The 20,121-nt window shown below is 31.5% G+C and overlaps 1 protein-coding gene across 1 annotated transcript; it reads right to left on the reverse strand.

Moving 5' to 3' along the window:
* Positions 1-2,570: 2,570 nt before the first annotated feature.
* LOC125860154 (benzaldehyde dehydrogenase, mitochondrial-like) lies at positions 2,571-7,314 on the reverse strand. The gene is made up of 11 exons (XM_049540054.1): positions 7,170-7,314; positions 5,839-5,976; positions 5,597-5,739; positions 5,350-5,503; positions 5,010-5,239; positions 4,604-4,693; positions 3,733-3,906; positions 3,512-3,649; positions 3,218-3,355; positions 3,071-3,132; positions 2,571-2,982 (listed from the first exon to the last, which is right to left on the reverse strand). The coding sequence occupies exons 1-11, from the start codon at positions 7,216-7,218 to the stop codon at positions 2,709-2,711; spliced, it is 1,590 nt and encodes a 529-aa protein (XP_049396011.1). The 5' UTR covers positions 7,219-7,314; the 3' UTR covers positions 2,571-2,708.
* Positions 7,315-20,121: the final 12,807 nt, after the last annotated feature.

The following is a 20,121-nucleotide window of genomic DNA, read 5'->3' on the forward strand; positions in this document are numbered from 1 at the left end:
AAAATGAGTTGAATTACATTCTCCTTTAGTAGTAAGAATAATTAGGTTAAAACTTAATAAAAAAATAAGAGAGGTAAGCATTAAGTTAAAAAATAATACTCCATCCGTTCCTATTTATACGTCGTTCTCTTACAAAAAATAATTGATCCTTAATAATTGTCATTTCATAAATCAATGCATAAATGACACTATACTTTCTATTTTACCCTTGAGAGTTATTAGCCTTGAAAGTATGAATTTGCCCAACGTAAGAAAACTAAATGATTAATTAATGTTCATTGGTCAATTTAATTAATCAAAATAAATCAATTTACGTTCATTTATTGAAAACTTGACTTCAAGAAAATACTAAATAAGGGTACAATGGTAAACTTACATAGTTTCTTAAGAGATGTGAAATCTAAAATGGTGACATATAAATAAAAACGGGGGATTAATCATTAAACTTGAGGGGAGATTTATGTAATTGTTTCTTTAGTTTTTTTTAATTAGCTATAATGACTTTGTAGATAAAAAATACCAATTTGAGTGATTTTATTGATACAAAATAAATATAAGTGACTTTCGTAGAGCATTTGGTCCATTTGGGGTGATGCTCCCAACAAGTTTTTCTCATATCCAAGGTTCGAAGCTGAGACTTCTGGTTAAGGTTGAATCAGTCACATCACTGCACCACAACCCATATTGATATATTAAAATATATTAAGTAGATGTTACTGTTGTCAATTTATTGGACCAATGGTTATTTCTATAAAAAAAAAATATGTGTACTTGGAAGTTTGTAATAACATGTATTGTCAATCATTTATTTATAAAATGAACATAAAGATCATGGCTTATTAATATTGTGTCTTAGGATAATACAATACCTAATTTATGAACTATGATTTGCTCATTTAATATGATGGTGAGAATCTGAGGAAATTAGTCTATCAACTAGTATTCCGTTTGTTTCATGACTAACTCGAATTGTATAAAGTAAACTAGAAACCGCACATGAAAAAAAAATTTAAAATAAAAATAAGATTTACATATTTAAAAATTATACTAAAAATATAATAAATTATAATAATTAACAATTCAAAATATTTAATACCTATTTATAATAATGATATCAAAGAAAATATTTTTTGACTTCCAATAATAATCGTCACATGAAATAAAAGAGAGAAAATACTTTGTATAATATTATCATCCAGAGAACATGCACACTGACACTCGCATTAAGCATATGAATTTTGGGAATGGACCCCTCATTACGCTTTGGATAAAAAATTATCTCTGAATTATTATCTCATTTTAAATAGTTCAACGGCAAAATATATTCATTTTTTTCTTGTTTGGAAAAACTTTCAGAAGGAAAAAGTTTTTTCAGTTCATTTGGATAGTTAGAGCCTAGAGGGTATTTTTGAGCCAAAAATATAATGACGAGAACCTTTTAACTAAAAAAATATAATGGAGGCAGAATTTGACCGATTTTAATTAGTTCTTAGTTATTTTGGCCCTTTTCCCTTTTTCATTTTCCCAAAAGGTACACAACACAATATATATAGTGTTTGCTTAATCTCACGTTGACTAGCTATAAACACACCTACACAATACACAATACACAATATACACACCTACACAATACACAATACACACTATTATCAACAACAATAGAAAAACCACACACACAAACTATGATCTTTGGTGGAGTTGAGGTTGACAATTTTAAACTAACAAAAATGCACATAAATCACAATATAATCTTTGCTTCAACTCATGCTGACTAAGTTGAAGCACACACAAATACACAAAAACACATATTTAAGCACACACAACCACATAGACACACACACAAGAAATTACTATCAAAATTTGTGTAGGAGAATTGGTTTCTTAGGCCTATAAGAAGCCTCTTTACCTTGTTGATTAGAGACACACAATTCACTTAACAAACAAAGCAACAACAACAAGAAGAGAGCAAGAGAAAGATGGCTGATAATGAAAGCAAAGGGAAGGGAAAAACAGAGAAAATCGGAGAAAGCAAAAATGGCGTATTTCCATTCACTCCTAAGAAAGGAAGTGTAATTCCTAAAGAGAAAAAACATGTTTCCACCATGATGGGAGAGAAAATTGGTCACTCTATTGTCTCCTTTGTCAAAAATAGCAAAAACAAGATCAACCATCATGAATAATACTTAACAATACAAACCAGAAATCGTTCCAACAAAATATTTTATGGATAATATTTTCCGTCATACCAAACACAACAATAATCTTATTCTTTCCAAACCTCACACTTGTAATATGTGTCTCATTTTTATTCTGTACTGCCATTTGTTGTACCAAAGTGTCTAGGAGGTCCGCGGTTATACCACCATGTTCAGTATTGCATTTGCATATGCTTTTGTGTGAAATTCACCCTATAACTGAATAAGTTGTTCTGTTCTCACAGAATTTCAATAAGATTGGCTTTACACTTTAGATCTTCATCGGGAATTCGGGATAGATAAAACATATAAGCAAGGTGAATATATAAGAGGAGAAATGATGTTGACAACGAATTTAATAAAACTAGTTGCATATTGACATCAAATGCAGTTTGTATATAAAAGAAGTTTTGAAAGAAAACCAACTTTATCGTCATCAACATCATAAACTAGAGCAATTTGATATCATGATGGTTTAGTTTTATTTGTAAAAATTGCTTAGGAGTATTATGTTTATAACCATGTTGGATTCTTCAATGGTGTCACAACTGCCTTCACTTGCAAGTAATTCCTGAGACCATATTCTCCCTTTTCTCTTCCCTGACCACTCATCTTATAGCCACCAAAAGGTATTGTAGCATCAAACGTATCAAAGCAATTAATCCATACCGTCCCAACTCTCAAGGCTCGTGCCAAGGTGTTTGCAGTGTCAATATTCTGTGAAAATACTCCAGCAGCTAGACCATACTGAGAACTATTAGCTCTCCGTACCACTTCATCAAGATCCCTGTAATGAACAAATGCATACCATAAATAGAAGTCGATAATAAAGTTCCACGTACTGTTGACATATATATTTGATTGTTCTCACATACTTAAATTTTAAGATGGACTGTACTGGACCAAAAATCTCATCCTGTGCAATCAGCATATCATCCTGACAATTGTACAATTTGTTAGTTATGACAATTTATGGACGTTGATGCTATAAATCATGTCTATTAAAGTGAAAATGTATATACCTTAACATTAGAGAAGACGGTGGGCTTAATATAGTAGCCCTTTTTACCAAATTGCTCACCACCAGTTTCAAGAGTAGCTCCACTATCAACACCAGATCTAATGTACTTCATGATCTTATCGAACTGTTTTGAATCAATCTGTTGTGACAGGAAAACTCTTAGGTATAGTATAATTACCTTAAGAAAAGACTTAAAAGGAAGGAAATATGAATTTGTTTTTCGTCGTAGAGGTTTAATACATTGGTTTCCAGCATTTTAGATAAGAAAGTGGATTTGTTAGGAGATTATGAATACCTGAGGACCCTGCTCAGTGCCTGATTTAAACGGATCACCAACTACTCGTTTCAAGGCGCGTGCCTTTGCCTTCTCCAGAAATTCATCATAGACTTTCTCGTGAACATAGGTCCGAGAGCCAGCACAACAACATTGGCCCTTTAAAATTTATGTCATAGGTGTTAGTATCTAACATGAACCTGACCAACACCCAATGAAGAAGTATAGATAGGAAATAGTACCTGATTAAAGAAGAGAGCAAAGTGAGCTTGTTCAACGGCTGTATCAATATCAGCATCCTCACAAACAATAAAAGGGGATTTCCCTCCAAGTTCCAATGTCACAGGCTTAAGATTGCTCTTAGCAGCCAATTCAAGTATGGTTTTCCCGGTCTCTGTTGATCCAGTAAAAGCAAGCTGTTGGCGGAACATGAGTGAATCAGGTCCAATCCAGTGCAGTATACTGGTATCAACTTACATATGTACAACTATACATAGATATAAATAGATAGTCAAGTCAGCTGTTGCCTTAACTATTCGTTGGACTTGAATAAGCTACATATGTGCAGACAGGTCTTCCATCCTAATACTTTGAGTTTGGATAAATTGCATACAATAGCACGGCTGGCTAAAGATTCAAGTGCTTCCAACTCTATAATCCCATAATACAGTCCAGAATTGGTTAAGAATGAGAGTAACGCTAACATCAAATACTACCAGAGTTTTCATACGGAATGGGATCAACTATTAAAGATGCACTAGATTTCCTGCATAATATGTGTGAAACTTGCCTTCTTTATTGATGTATGAAAACTCGTCTTTTCAAGTGACAAGATTTCTCCACTGTTGTTTTTGAAATAACACTAATAATATCAATTTGAGGGATATTAGCTCATTCGGCACAACTAGTATTTGGCAAGAAATGGCTGCAAATGCCAATACATGAATTAAATGCATGAATATGAAATAGGTCGAGGAGTAGTTGTGGTGTTTCTAGCAATCCTTCAAACTAAAGAAATTGACACAATATGGAGAAGTAAAAGCTAAAGAGCCACAAACTTCAGATCTTCACACAGAACAGACTAAAAGACTGAATAAAAGTAGATAGAGTTACCTTATCCACATCCATATGACTACAGAGAGAAGCACCAGCTGTGGCACCAAAACCAGAAATGATATTCAGAACACCTTCAGGCAGGCCAGCCTGTTAGTAATAACTGAGTATTAGAGATATCCCGTATCACTGGAAACATGTAGCAAGTGGCAACAACAACGTATTAAAAAGATAATAAGTTGTGGCATATTAACAAGTAGATGCTTCAGTTTGTGATTATTATTAACACCATAAACTCGTGACACTTTAGTGACTTAGTATAAGAAGTAATGGATTATTTTCATAAAATTTGAGAAGTAGAAACTGATGATTTCACTTAAGATATGATGCCTATAAGATGAGACTTTGTGTTCTTGCAGTGTGAAACTACTCTTGTGGGAAATAAAAGAGGAAACTTGGATGGTACCTCCTGCAATAGATTAGCTACATATAATGCAGATAATGGGGTCTGCTCAGCCGTCTTTAGCACGATTGTGTTACCACAAGCTAAAGCAGGGCCAATCTTCCAAGAAAACATGAGGAGAGGAAAATTCCATGGGATAATCTGACCAGCAACCCCAATCGGTTCATGCAACGTTTGAACATGATATGGTCCATCGGCAGGAATGGTCATACCATGAATTTTATCTGCCCAGCCTGCAGAATCAAAAGGTGAACATCAGGTGCATAAAATATTTTCAGTAGCCAACCGACATGAAAGAAGTGGTGAAATACAATTATGCTCTCCATATGGTTATCTAACATACCAGCATAATAACGGAGTAGACGTACAACCATTGGTACTTCAATCTTAGCAGCTTGTGCATAAGGCTTCCCAGTGTCCCAAGTCTCAAGCATTGCAATTTGATCATTATGTTTTTCAATCAGATCAGCAAGGCGCAGCAATATCTTTGACCTTTCCTGCAGTTATGAACCATTAACGATTAGATGTAATCTCGCATGCACAATCATTAACATAGCAAAAGAATGTACTAAGAGATACAAAGTAGATACATAAGCAGTCATCCTAGGCCACGGTCCTTCATCAAAAGCCTTACGAGCAGCAGCTACTGCCCGATTAATATCTTCTGCATCACCTTCAGCAATATGTGCAATTACCTCCCCTGTCCTGGGGTCGAGAGTTGGGAAAGTTTTTCCTAAAAGCTCAAGGAATTAGCTCCATTGTACAACAAAAGGGCCAAATAAAAATATGAAAAAAGAGAACTGAGCTCCATTATGGTGATTAACAAATTTACCTGATGCAGAATCAACAAATTGCCCGTTGATAAAAAGTTTAGTATGATCCACATTGACAGTAGGCTTGATGGGCTCCTCGAGAGCAGCCGCTGTGCTGTATTTATAAGCAGCTATTCTGCCAAGATGGGATCTTTTTCCTACACAAAATAGTTTTTCTCATTATAGTTCTCTACATGTCATCTCAGAATCTGTAGGAACCAGAAAAGAGCGGTAAAAATCTCCCGAGTCAAGGAGAAGGAATGATAATGGCACATCGCAAAATTTCGTGAGAATTAAAGAAAATTGAAAAGAGACTATTAATCCTCTTTCCCTATAGAACTTTGTTACTAGTTCAACCAGAAATTAGGAAATGTACAAATTACATACTACATTTTCTGCAGTTATTACAATTCACAGAAACAACCAATTCAACAAGTAATGCTTCACAAAAAAAGGAAAAAAAACGATTGATCCATAATCAGCCTTTGAATAGTTCACAAGTATAAGGTTGTTGATAAAGACTTCAACTCTATACAATATATTAACCATTTCAATATGATTTCTACCTTAAAAGATTCAGAATGGTCAAAGTGAAACAGGACTAAAACTCTTGAACATTCATCCATATTCAACTTTTGAATAGTTCATAAGCACAAGGTTGTTGAAAAGACTTTAAACTCTATACAATATATTCAACCATTTCAATAAGTTTTCTGCATTAAAGATTCAGAATGGTCAAACTGCAAAAAAGACTATAACTCTTCAACAACCAACATTAAAGAAAAATCATGATAATTTAGCATTATGGAGCTGTACAACAAGACTCATGCCACTAAAACACATGTGTTTTTTTTATGATTGTGGTGTTCGGGCCAACTTTCGCGCAACTTAACTAATTCCACAGAATCCCTGACACCTCCCACCAGCAACAAGTACTAGAAAAAAAACACAAGTGAAGCTTGGTCAAGTTGTTGAACACCTCCACCAAGGTTCGAATCACGCTAGAGTGAAGAGTAAGTGTGAACACTATTAATACTCCATCCTCCTAGGGATAGGGTGGGGAAAAAAAGTTTAATTTTACTAAACATGTTTGAGTTTCTTGTTTCTGATTGTCCAAAGATTAGATCTTTAAGCATCCTAAATTCAAAACCACTAAAAACATATAAAGGGTCTCCAACATTATTACTAAAACACACAAAGATTGTAACTTTTCATCTAAATCTTGAAATTCGATTAACAAGATCATGAAATTCATTAATTTAACCCCATAGTTATTTCAACAAAATAATCAAAATCCACGTAACAGAAAGACATAAAAGTAAAAGGATCATAAAAAAATAGACATTATTACCCTTAGAAAGCAGATGAACAGAACGAGAGAGAAATACACGAGCGGCCATTATTGGAGATGAAAATTACAGCACTGTTTTCAAGAAAGAATAAAAGTAGCAACTTTATATAAACAATGAAAAGTTTATGAAACAAATAGTTTGGTGTATCACGTATACTGTGGCAAGTCTTATCACTTGTAACAAATTATTCAATAATAGTACTGCCATTTAATATTATAAATTATTATGTATAGTGAATTATTGTTAAAAAAATTATGTAATTTCTAAATACTATATTTTATTACTAAAAAAAATAAAAAATTATAATAAACATTAATTAATTTGATCCTTGTTATAAAATTGGAAAAGTAGGGATGCATGCAATTAGAAGTAGGGACAAATCGGTCAAAGAATGCTTTTAATTTGCAGGCGCAGCGCAATCTTTTCCCCACACAATCATTGCCCTGATATCATCAATGATTGCTTCGATATTAATCAGAGTTCTCGAATTCAAATTTTAGATATGATGAAAAAGTTTGTTGGGAGCATCATCTTTGAATGAATCCTAGTTTCAAAAAAGAAGATAATTTTAAAAACTATACATACTTTCCGTCAAATATTAATTGTACCGCCTAATTATAAATAATTCTACTAAATTACTTATCAATTTACTAAAATAAGATAAAATTAATTAAATATTTTTCATTTTATCCCTATAATTATTATTTTCTTGGAAGCCAAAACAAATTTATAGATTTCAAAAAGTTAAAAGTGGATAAAGGATGAATTAGTAAAATAATTTATCTTAATTTATGATTATTTAAAGGCGTGTAAAGAGTAAAATGAACAACAAATATAGAACGGAAAGATTATTTTATAGCAAATCCCTTATTTATTACTCCTAAAAAATTTGGATTTTGGGTCTCGTAATATTTGTCTAAGCACATTCAATTTTGTATTAATAAAATTTATTTATTTATTCTTTTGTACATTTAAATTGTTTCTAGAATTATATATTTATATTATCATCAAAATACATAGTAATAGTAATATTACACAATAATTAAATAGCTTAGTACTTGATAATCCGTTAAAGTTATAAAAAAAAAATCATCAATTAGAGGGATTCAAAGTGCATATATCAATTAATTGAAGCTTAAATAGATTTAATAAAAAATTTACAATGATCAAAAACAAAATTTATCAATTATTAAAGGACAAAATGCAAATTGCCTAAGGTAAATATTCTTTCAAATAAAGAAAAAAATGAGCAACTCATATTAAGATTATTAGTTTATTACTAAAATAAATATCCTAAAAGGGACTTAAAAATTAAACTTTAAATAAACATATAGATATGTGACACTATGATCCTTAATTAAACGAGATTACAGTTTTAAGAACGTGATCTTTATGGACTAGTTAAGGTAACAAACAATATAATTATCATATCTTTATGGATAAGGTTGAAGTTAAATACTGTTTTAGTTGGAATATTAAAATATACGTGACATAATTTGACTATCTTACAATATACAAATAATTAATAGTCTGAAACGGATTCAAAATTTTGAATCTAATGTTTTAAAAGTTACAACAGTTTTAGGTTAGTATATAATATTAATTAAATATATAAATAAATATTTAAATATATTTAGTAAATATTTTGATAAATACATATAATTTAAGTAAACGTTATTGATTCTCGTAATCCAACAATTAGAATTACCCTAAATAGCAAGGTATTATTACATTTTGTATTTATTATTAAGTAGATGAACCAAATTCTAACAAATATTAATTTTTTCAACAATAAGAGATTATGTATACTATTGTACAAGATACAAATAATTAATAATCAAAAACGGATTTAAAATTTAATGTTTTAACAACAGTTTTAAGTTAATATACAATAATAATTGTATGCACAAATAAATATTTAAATATATTTAGTGAATATTTTGATAAATACATATAATTTAAGTAAAGTTGTTGATTCTCGTGAACTTGCCCGACAAGCTAAATTACCCCTTAATAGTAAGGTACAATTACATTTTGTATTTATGATTATAAGTAGATAAACCAAATTCTAACGAATATGATTATTTTTTTTAACAATAAGAGATTCTATAATTGGCAGTATCTTTTGATGTTTTTGACAACAATTTTTTTAATACTAGTTCATAAATATATCATTTTGTATATGTTCCATTGTCTATCGAGTTTTTGGAATGTGATTTACCTTGGTGCATCAGTTTAATTACATGCCTAATTTTAAGATTTTCCATTTTATTAAGGAAAAAATAAAATAACGAAAAAGGAAAATATTGAGTAACAAATTATAAATTTTGCATAATTGAGACTCTACAAACTCAATAAAGTCTATAGCACTGTCATTAGTCATTCTATAAAACTATAAACTATATATTAATACCATTAGCATTCATTTATAACAGTAGATTAATATTATTTAGATTAAACGAGTCAAAGTTCATTTTAGCCTAAATAAATTAGGACGAATTATGATCTGACCTAGTTAGCAGTTCAATCCACTTTAACTTCTTCAATTTCAATCATACCTAAGCTATTTATTTAACGGTCCTACTTAAAGTAACATGGATCGAAAAGTTGTACCTACTATACTTTTATCTTTTTTTCTTATTTACGGTTTCTTTTCTGTTTCGATAATTTAAGTTGAAAACTTTATTGGGTTATCCAAAATGGGAATAGAAAACTTCACAATTTGGACAAATATTCCATTGAGAAAAGGAGTTTAAAACGGCATTTCAAATTTGTCTGTTCTATTCAAAATCATAAAAGTGGAAATATTTAAAATCGAAAGGGAACTTCCATGGTCAGTTTTTGTTGCCCCTTTAAGCTTTAGCTTGTGTGGATTGTGATGTTTAACCAATGATTTAGATAAAACTGTTCATAAGCACTTTTATAAAATAGCTTTTCAGAAAATTATTTTTGATAAAAAACAATTTGTGTTTGGCTAATTCATTTGAAAAATGTTTTTTTTCATAAGCAAATTTTGTTTGACTAATCTTTATTAAAAACTGCTTTTGAGAGTCAAATTACGAAAAAGAACAAGTATCAATGTATTTTTAATATTAAAATTATTTTATAGAGAGGAATTATTTTAAATATCTATTAAACAATAATTGAATTTAACTTTTATTAAATTTAAATGTTGATATTCAAATTTTCAATCAATATTATACCTTTTTTGGAGGAATGAAATCTTTAATTGCCAGTTTTTTCTTTTTTCTAATTTTGCAAAATTATTGTTTTTACCTTTTTTCTAATTCTACAAATAATACGTATAATATTAAATAAAATAATAATACTTAAAACATAAACATAAAATAAAATATAAATTTATCATAAAAAAATAAAATTCTTAAATGAAACCTAACAATCTTATGAGATATGCTAATTAATTAATAAGAGATATATTGATAAATATGTATATATGAAACCTAACAATCTATTTTCATTTAAAAACAGTTTTACTGATTTGCCAAACACCTAATTTTTCAGTAAAAATAATGTTTTTTTTCTCTCAAAATAAGTACTTTTGGACTCCGAACAGTATTCCCAAACAGGCTCTTAATCTTAATTATTTTGATCTTTAGTCATATTAAGTTTGTGCATTTTCAAAATAAAAAATATATCAACCACTTAATAAGTTTGAATAGATGTGAATGATTAAAATTTGTAACAAGATATTAATATCATTAAGATTTCTATTTAATTATATATTTATTAAATATATACTAAATATTCATTATACACTTCATATATATAGTATATACAAATTGTGTTTGCACTATAATTTATTTAATTACCAAATAGAACTAATAAAATATTTTTTTATTATGCTTTTATATAACATATCAAGATAAAATGTTTTTTTAAATATTACTTATGGGTAGATTTGGTTAATATATCGTGAAAATAAACTCGTCATTACAATTAAAATTAAGTTGTTAGCCGTAATTAATTCAAACTATAGCTATGTTAGCTAATTAACTAGTATATATTTGTTTATCCGCGTAATTATCCTTGGATGGATTAAAAAACTCAATAGTTATATTGATGGGTTAAATTTTGCGGATCAATATAGGTTGAATTAGCAAATAAGCAGATTAATAACCCATTCAAATTTAGATAACTATATTTTTATACACTAAATTCTATCATGTTTATTTCTCATCAATATAACTATTGAGTTATTTAATCCATCCAGGGATAATTACGCAGATAAACAAACATATACTAGTTAATTAGCTAATATAGCTATAGTTTGAATTAATTACGGCTAACAATTTAATTTTAGTTGTAATGACGTCATTTATACATATACAACTACAAGTTTATATATATATATATATATATATATATATATGACAGATATAGAAATACAATTAGCTTTTCTCTCCACTCTTTGCCCTCTCTCCTCCCTCTCCCAATCTCGCTCGCCAGATATACAAATACATACGTATACCAATTACATATATACAATTATTTGACAGATATACATATATAGTTCACCTCTCTCCACTCTCTGCCCTCTCTCGCTCGCCTCTCTCCTCCCTCTCCCAAGCTCGCTCGCCAAATATACAAATACATATGTATACCAGTTACATATATACATAGATATACATATACAATTCGATAGATATACATATATAATTCGTCTCTCTCCACTCTCTGCCTTCTCTCGTTCACCTCTCTCCTCCCTCTCCCAATCTCGCTCGCCTCTCTCCTCCCTCTAACATGTAGCTACGAATCGTAATTAACAAACTATAGCTATGAAGCATAATTAAGTTATTTTTGAGTTGTTATATGCGGAAAAACCTGCTTTTGTCTAATGGGAACTCTTGGATTGTTCACATCAATTGTAATAATTGGGCCGTTGATAAACATTTCAATTGTGGATCTTAAATCAAGTTTCAAGTCATTTGTACCTTTGTTTCGTGTTTGTCTTTTAAGTTATGTTCATACGTGACTTTAGAGTTAGAACATAATATAACTTTACATATTGAAGTTCAAATTGTAAGTCGAAAACAACTTAACAAAAATAATATGACTTTACAGTTTGAAGTTCAGACTATAAAGAACTTTGACTAGACATAAGTTCGATTGTAAATAGGGAAAAAAAATCAAAGATCAAGTCATTTGAAGGATAAAAAAGAAAACGTGCAATTTTTTGTGTGGAAATTGCATTTGTAGTTGCTTCTACAAACTTCTAGTTAAAATAAATTTAATTTAAAATTATTTTTAAAGTTTAGTTATTTTAAATGAATATAATATTTAAAATCTTTAGATTTAAGTTAGAGTTAAATAAGTTTATTATAGCATACTCAAATATCTAAAGTTTGAAAAGCTAAATATTCAAATCAAATCTCTGATTTAAAGTTACTCTGCCAAAAATTAATGCATTCAAACTTCAAACTTATGTTATCCTCACATAATGAAACATAAAACAAATATTATCAATTAACAAATCATAATAAAAATGATGATAATCTAAGTTAATAATATTTATTATATGCGATTACGATATCTTTTTTATTGAATTTTTTAGTAATAATTAATACATAACTTACTTTCAACACTAAACCAAATCACTAGTCAATTTTTTGTCTTAATTTAAGTTGACTCAGATTAGTAATTTGATGTTATTTATTGATTACACCCATATTTTCAGGAATAAACAGCTACTAAATGATATTAATATAGAAAAATCTTTCCTTTTATTAAACCTATTTATAAATTCAAGCTTTCAATATAAAAATATATTGAAAAATAGTGGCTTTAGGTCTATATTATAATAGTGTATTTGACACACATTTTCTCCTCAATAAAAAATGAAAACTTCACCAACCACTTGAGTCTTGTAGCCAAAAACAAATAATTGAATGTTCATTTCACTCATTGACACCAACCTTAAGGGTGTTTTTGGTATGAAGTTTTCAATTTTCTCATGTTTTGTTGGGTAAAATATTTTCCAAATCAACTCATTTTTCTCAAATTTAAGGAAAATGACCTCCCCTCAAAAATTAAGGAAAACATTTTCCAAAACTCTCCTCAACTTCAAATCACAATTAATTTTTTTGATAAAATCAAATTTGTTTGTTAATAAAAATAAATTTAAACCTTTTTAAAAATATATATTTTTTCAACTTTAATTTTTAATTTATTTACCCCACCACCCTCACCCCTACCTCCCCACCCCCACAAAAAAAACTAAGTTTTTTTTAAAGATATTTCCAATTTAAAATTTTTATTTTCATCCCACCCCCACCCCTATCCTCGACCGCCTCCCCCCGCCAGCCCCCCTACTCCCCGAAAAAAAAATCAAAAAATTAAAGTTTGTTTCTAAAATATATTTTCTAATTTAAATTCTTATTTTTCATCCCACTCCCCCCCCGGCCTGCCCCCTACCAGCCCACCCCCCCCCCCCTCCCAAAAAAAAAAATTAAAATATTTATTCAATTTTTTATTTTATCACCCCACCACACCCCCTACCCATGACCCCCCCCCATCAGCCCCTCACCCCCTTCAAAAAAATTTTTAAGTTTGTTTTTAAAAAAATATTTTCAATTTCAAATTTTTATTTTTTCACCCCACCCCCTATCCGCGACCCCTCACCCCCACCAAAAAAAAATTAAGTTTGTTTTTTAAAATATTTTCAATTTCAAATTTTTATTTTTTTACCCCATCTCACCCCTACCACTCCCCCCGGCCAGCCCCACCACCCCACCCTCCCCCCAAAAAGATTTAAGTTTATTTTTAAAAAATATTTTCAGTTTCACTTCAAAAATTATTTTCTACTCTCTAGTAAAAATAAAAGATATTTTCTCAAAAATATTTTTCATTCATAAATCAAACACACAAAAATCTTTTCCGGAAAATATTTTCTACTCACCAACCAAACATGAGATAAATCCAAAGTCTTACTTGTTTTCCAGGAAAACATTTTCCTTCATACCAAACACACCCTAAATGTGTACTCATTCATTTCAATTTATTTTTGGTTCATTTTTTTAGTCTGTTTCAAAAGAATGCTTTGTTTCTTTAGATAATTGTTTAATTTACCTTTTTAAATGACATATTTAAAAAAAAATAAGATTAAATAATATTGATATATTCTACATATAAAATTAAAAGATTCCAAAATACTTTTTTTACTTTTAAATTCTTTTCACCTTTTTTCTTTAGTGAATATTCTAACAAGAATGGACCAATTGCATAGTTGTATGTAAATGGGGTTACTTTTTATTATTCAACTTTTAGCTTATAGAATCGAAACTATTCCATATACACAAATCTCTTTTTGTTAAATATTTGATTCGAAAATTGAAGTTTTAAAAGTTTAAAAATATTCTAATCATCCACTCATAACTTTTGCATTTAAAAAAAAATCATAATGCGGAAGGTTGATTCTTTTATTTTTCCTCTTAAGTTGTTTGTAGAATATGCTTTTTTTCTCAAAAGTATATCATTATTTAGTACTCAATTTTCAATTTACTATAGAGTTTAGGTCACTTAGAAAACAACGACAATGATAAAGTAAAACATATTCTTTACTATTTTGGGATCCAAAAAATACTTGATAAAGCTTAAAGGTGGTCTAAAGCTTATCTGAAATTACTGGCTAATGCATTGATATTAGCAAAAGTTAAAAGGGGTTAATAATTAGTGCAAGCATGGTTAATCCACCATAACTTACTCATTATAGGAAATAAACAAACAGGAGTTAGCTACCAACTTTGTACTCGGTGTGGCCCGGTTATCCTATGTGATTGGTGCTTCAAAAGACGAAACTCTCGATCGTAGCTTGGCGACATATATTCAGTGTGATTAAACTGTGAATCGAGTAGACAAGATCACCTTATTCTTTTTCTTAAAGAATAGGAGTGAGACTTTCATAGTGGAGGGAGAAGCCTAGTAATATAACATCATGATTTAGCTTAGCCCTTACAAGTAGCTTGCCGCTTTCACGTACTGATTTTTGTTTAATTATTTGAGGTAACTAATTTTTTTGATAATTTTTCACTAATTCATCACTAAATAAAATTAGTAATGTAAGTTTTTGGGTCGCGGGTGTAGACACACAAATTTTATTAGATTTAATTCATACAAATTTTGGATTAAATTCATGTTTTTTTGGGTTGAATGATTAATTTGGGCTTCACAAATAAATAAGTCCATTTTTATTAAATTCAAATTCAAGGTCCATTTCACCTTTAAGCCCAAACTCATGCCACGTGTCACAATGACTAGGCATCCAAGACCAACAAGGTGACGCCACATGTCCAAATGAGGTGGTAGTCCCAGTCAAATGCAAGAACCAATCACAATATGTCAAGTGTCAAAATGACATCCTTTGGCCAATCATATGCAACCTTGTCCACCCCTACAACTATAAATAGGGGATGTACATGGCATTCTAGAGAGAAAAAAAAAACTCTTCAACCAGCATTCTGCAATTGGAGAAAGCTACATCAACTACATAGCTCTTCGAAGGAGTGATCAACGGAGTTAATCAACGGAGTTCTTTCTGGAGATCGACTTGCAACGACGAAGTGCTTCCCGACGTTCCCAGAGATCAAATACATCTCAAGGAGGTCTACATAAGCTACAACATCAACTACACAGCTCTTCGAAGGAGTGATCAACGGAGTTCCTCCCGGAGATCAACTTGCAACGACAAAGTGCTTTCCGACGTTCCCAGATATCAAATACATCTCAAGGAGGTCTACATCATCCTACATTCGAGAAATACGCTACTGAAGGTCCTCGAATCACGGAGAAACTTAGGAGAGAAGAATCAAGAAAACAACATAATTGTACTCACAAAGATTCATCAATAAAAAGCACATTTTCTTTTATTTATTTTGCTTGCAGTTAATTTTCAGCGCTTACGAAAATTTGTTGCGAATAGCGAGTCACCCATGTGGGCCGAACCGATTCGATTTGACCAAGAACATCCGTTGTAAGTATAAGGTACACTACTCATCGATTTTGCTCTATATATCTAACAAGTAATAAATTTTATTATTGATTATTAAATTTGTCAGTCAATAATTCTTCTTCTTTTTAGTAGCATGCAAAAAGTAAAAAAATCTTATAAAAGTATTGCAAAAAGCAATGAAAACCCCATGAAATTCCTTCAAACGTGCAAATATGCAATGCTATTTCCCTTTATTTGTTGAAGATACGAATCAACTCAATCCAATAAAAGCTTCTCTATCAATCAACCGTAGAAAGAAAGAAGAAATGAAAAAGAAGAAGAAAAATCTAGTGTCTTCAGACAAAAGGGAAAGTAATCGATCAATCCTAGGAAATAATATATGGACTACAGCTCAGCCACGTGGAGGAAATCAAACCATTCAAACAAATTCCAGATGGATGCAATCTAAGCCGTCTGATCAAAACAGACACAAGTTTGTTAGTGGCACGTGAGAAGCACACTATCTCAGCATAGAAGGAATATAATTAGTTATTTTGTTACAGAATAATCCATGAGATTATGACAAGTGTACAGTTAAGATATTTGTCTATATTTTTATCTTTTATTTTTTCTGTACAAATGCTTGTATAAAGGATAACTTGAGTATCAATAAAATCACACAAAATTTTCCACACACTCTTCTTAATTTATTTCATGGTATCAGAGCAGTGAGCACGACCCTTCTCTTCTCTATCGTTCTCTTCCTTTTCCAAGCTTTTGAGAAACAATGCCTTCTGGAACAAGTACTGATGATCCTGCTACTACTCCAGCTCCCACTGTTGTAGATTCAAGTCACCCATATTACCTTCATCCATCAGATTCTCCTGGATTGACCATTGTCAACAGTGTGTTTGATGGTAAAGGTTTTCCTGGATGGAGGAGATCCATTCTTATTGCTCTCTCAGCCAAGAGAAAACTTAGTTTCATTAATGGAACTTGCAAAGTTCCAGCTACTACTGCTTCAGATTTCCCACAATGGTCATGTTGCAATGACATGGTCACTTCATGGTTGTTGAACTCCTTGTCCAAGGAGATCGGTGATAGTGTCATTTACTCAGCAACAGCAAATGAGCTCTGGGAAAGCCTTGAACAAAGGTTTGGTAAGTCAAATGGTACCAAACTTTTTCACCTGCAAAAGGATTTAAATGGTTTAGTTCAAGGAAATTCTGATGTCTCAACTTATTTCACTAAGTTAAAACGTTTATGGGATGAATTAGATGCTTTAAATTCTGATGTTGTGTGTTCTTGCACATGTCTTTGTGATGGGAAATCAAAGATCTCTAAATCTCAGCAAGATCAAAGGTTGATTCAATTCTTAATGGGGCTAAACGATGTTTATGCTCAAGCTAGAGGCAATATCCTTATGCTGAACCATTTACCTAGTATGGATCATGCTTATTCTCTCCTCTTACAAGATGAAAACCAGCGTGAAATCTATGTCAATGCTCAGAATTTTTCTGATTCCTCTGCTTTTATGGTAACCAATCAAGGAAAGCAACATCCTAGATATGGAAATCCTAATTCCAGGTTTCCTCATATCAACCAACACCAACAAAATTTTAGATCTTTTTCTAATCCCAAACCTGCTTCCTTTCCTTTGAAATCTGGTCAGATAACTCCCAAATTTAAGGACAGAAAAACGAAATTCAATCCTAATGTTACTTGTGCTTATTGTGGGAAATTGGGACACATCATGGATAACTGTCATAGATTACATGGATATCCAGATGATTTTGAGTTTACCAAAAATAGAAATTCAACCCATCATGCAACAGGCAATGCAACTTTCAGTAATCACACTGGGCGGGAACAATTCACTCCTTACTTTAATGAGGGACTCAACCCTTCTCTCCAAGCTTCTGGTGAAGGTAGTTCAACTCAATGTCCACCATTCACTGTAGGACAGCAGGCTGAGATAACAAGAATGTTCAGGGAATTGCAGAGCTCTGCATCTGGTCCTAGTGCTGAAGTCAATGCAAATGCAGTGGCTGGTACCATATTTAAATATTCAAAAACATGTTTTTCAGTTTTTAATTCTCCTACTTGGATTATTGATTCAGGGGCATCAGAACATATGTGTTTCGATTCTTCTTTCTTTTCTTCTATCACCCCTCTTCCCATTGCTATGATTATTAGTCTGCCTAACTCTTTCAAGGTCAGTGTTACTCACATAGGGAGTGTTTCTCTTCTTCCAAATCTTATGCTCAATAATGTCCTTCATGTTCCTGCTTTTAAATACAACCTTCTTTCTATTCATAGGTTGTGTCATCAAATTAGTTGCAACATTTTATTTACTCCTACTGGATGTCTATTGCAGAACCCTTTAATGAAGAATCAGGTAGCTTTTGGTGAAGTTAAGGAGGGGTTATATCTTTTGAAGCCATCAGTTTCTAGTCCTAGTTTTACTTCCAATCATATTTCCAATCATGTTTCTTTTCCAGTTTCTGTTAATGTCATCCTACTGTAAGCCTTTGGCATTTGAGACTTGGGCATTTGCCCTTTTCAGCAATGAAGCATTTGAATTTTATCAAGCACTCTTCAGATTCTGATTTTATTTGTCATATTTGTCCTCAAGCAAAGCAAACAAGATCCTCTTTTCCTGTTAGCACAATCAAAACTAAAAGATTGTTTGATTTAATTCATGTCGATACTTGGGGTCCTTACAAACATTCCACTTACAATGGTTACAAATATTTTCTTACTATAGTAGATGACTATAGTAGAGGAACTTGGACTTTTCTTCTTTCTACAAAGAGTAATGCTTTTCCAACTTTAAAATCTTTCTTTGCGATGGTTGAGAGGCAATTTAACACAAAGGTTAAATGCATTAGGTCTGATAATGCTTTAGAATTAGGAAAAGGGAGATGTGAAGCTTTATATCTGCAGAACCATGGTATCATCCATCAACAAAGTTGTGTTGCCACCCCACAACAAAATGGGGTGGTGGAGAGAAAACATAGACACCTTTAAGAAATTGCTAGGGGTTTATATTTTCAGTCCAAAGTTCCTATAACCTATTGGGGGGAGTGCGTACTTACATCAACACATTTGATTAATATACTACCTTCTAAAGTTCTAAATGGGAAGACTCCTTATGAACTTCTTTTCAATCAGCCCCCTCTTTATACTTCTTTGAGAACCTTCGGATGTTTATGTTTTGTTTCTACTTTGTCTCATGGTAGGAGCAAATTTGATCCTAGAGCAACCAAGTGCGTTTTCTTGGGATATCCACAACATCAGAAAGGTTTCAAAGTCATGGATTTAGCCACCAAAAGAGTTTTTGTTTCTAGGGATGTTGTTTTCCATGAATATTGTTTCCCTTTTGCTGATCCTCTTTCTATTCCTTCACTTTCTATCTTTCCCATTCCTACTCCTCTTTTTGATGAAGATGTTACCTCCATCCCATCTCCCAGTCTCCCTCCCATTGTTGATCCCTCTCCAACTATCTCTTTTTCTCCTTCACAACCTATACTTACTCCACCTAGAAAGTCAGAAAGAGTCTCCCAAAAACCTGGTTATTTAAACGATTTTATTTGTAATAGTGTTTTCTTAACCAATTTGACTGATTCTTGTCTTGCTATCCCTTCTCAACCTCCCAATTTTTCTTTCACCAGTCTCTCTATTCCTAACCAGCAGCTTTTTCATTCTCTCAATATTTCTTCTGAACCTACCAGTTACTCTCAAGCTGCTGCCCATCCAGGTTGGCAGGCAGCCATGGATGCTGAGATTTCCGCTTTGCAACATAATGAGACTTGGGATGTTGTCCCTCTACCTTTGGGAAAGAAAGCTTTACCTTGCAAATGGGTATATAAGATCAAGTTTCTTTCAGATGGCTCTATAGAAAGGCTGAAAGCTCGTTTAGTTGTAAGGGGGGACATTCAAAAACAAGGTGTTGATTTCAATGAAACTTTCTCCCCTGTTGTCAAAATGACGACAATAAGGTGTGT

The sequence above is a fragment of the Solanum stenotomum genome, chromosome 3 (genome assembly GCF_019186545.1).
Source record: "Solanum stenotomum isolate F172 chromosome 3, ASM1918654v1, whole genome shotgun sequence".
Lineage (NCBI taxonomy): Eukaryota > Viridiplantae > Streptophyta > Magnoliopsida > Solanales > Solanaceae > Solanum > Solanum stenotomum.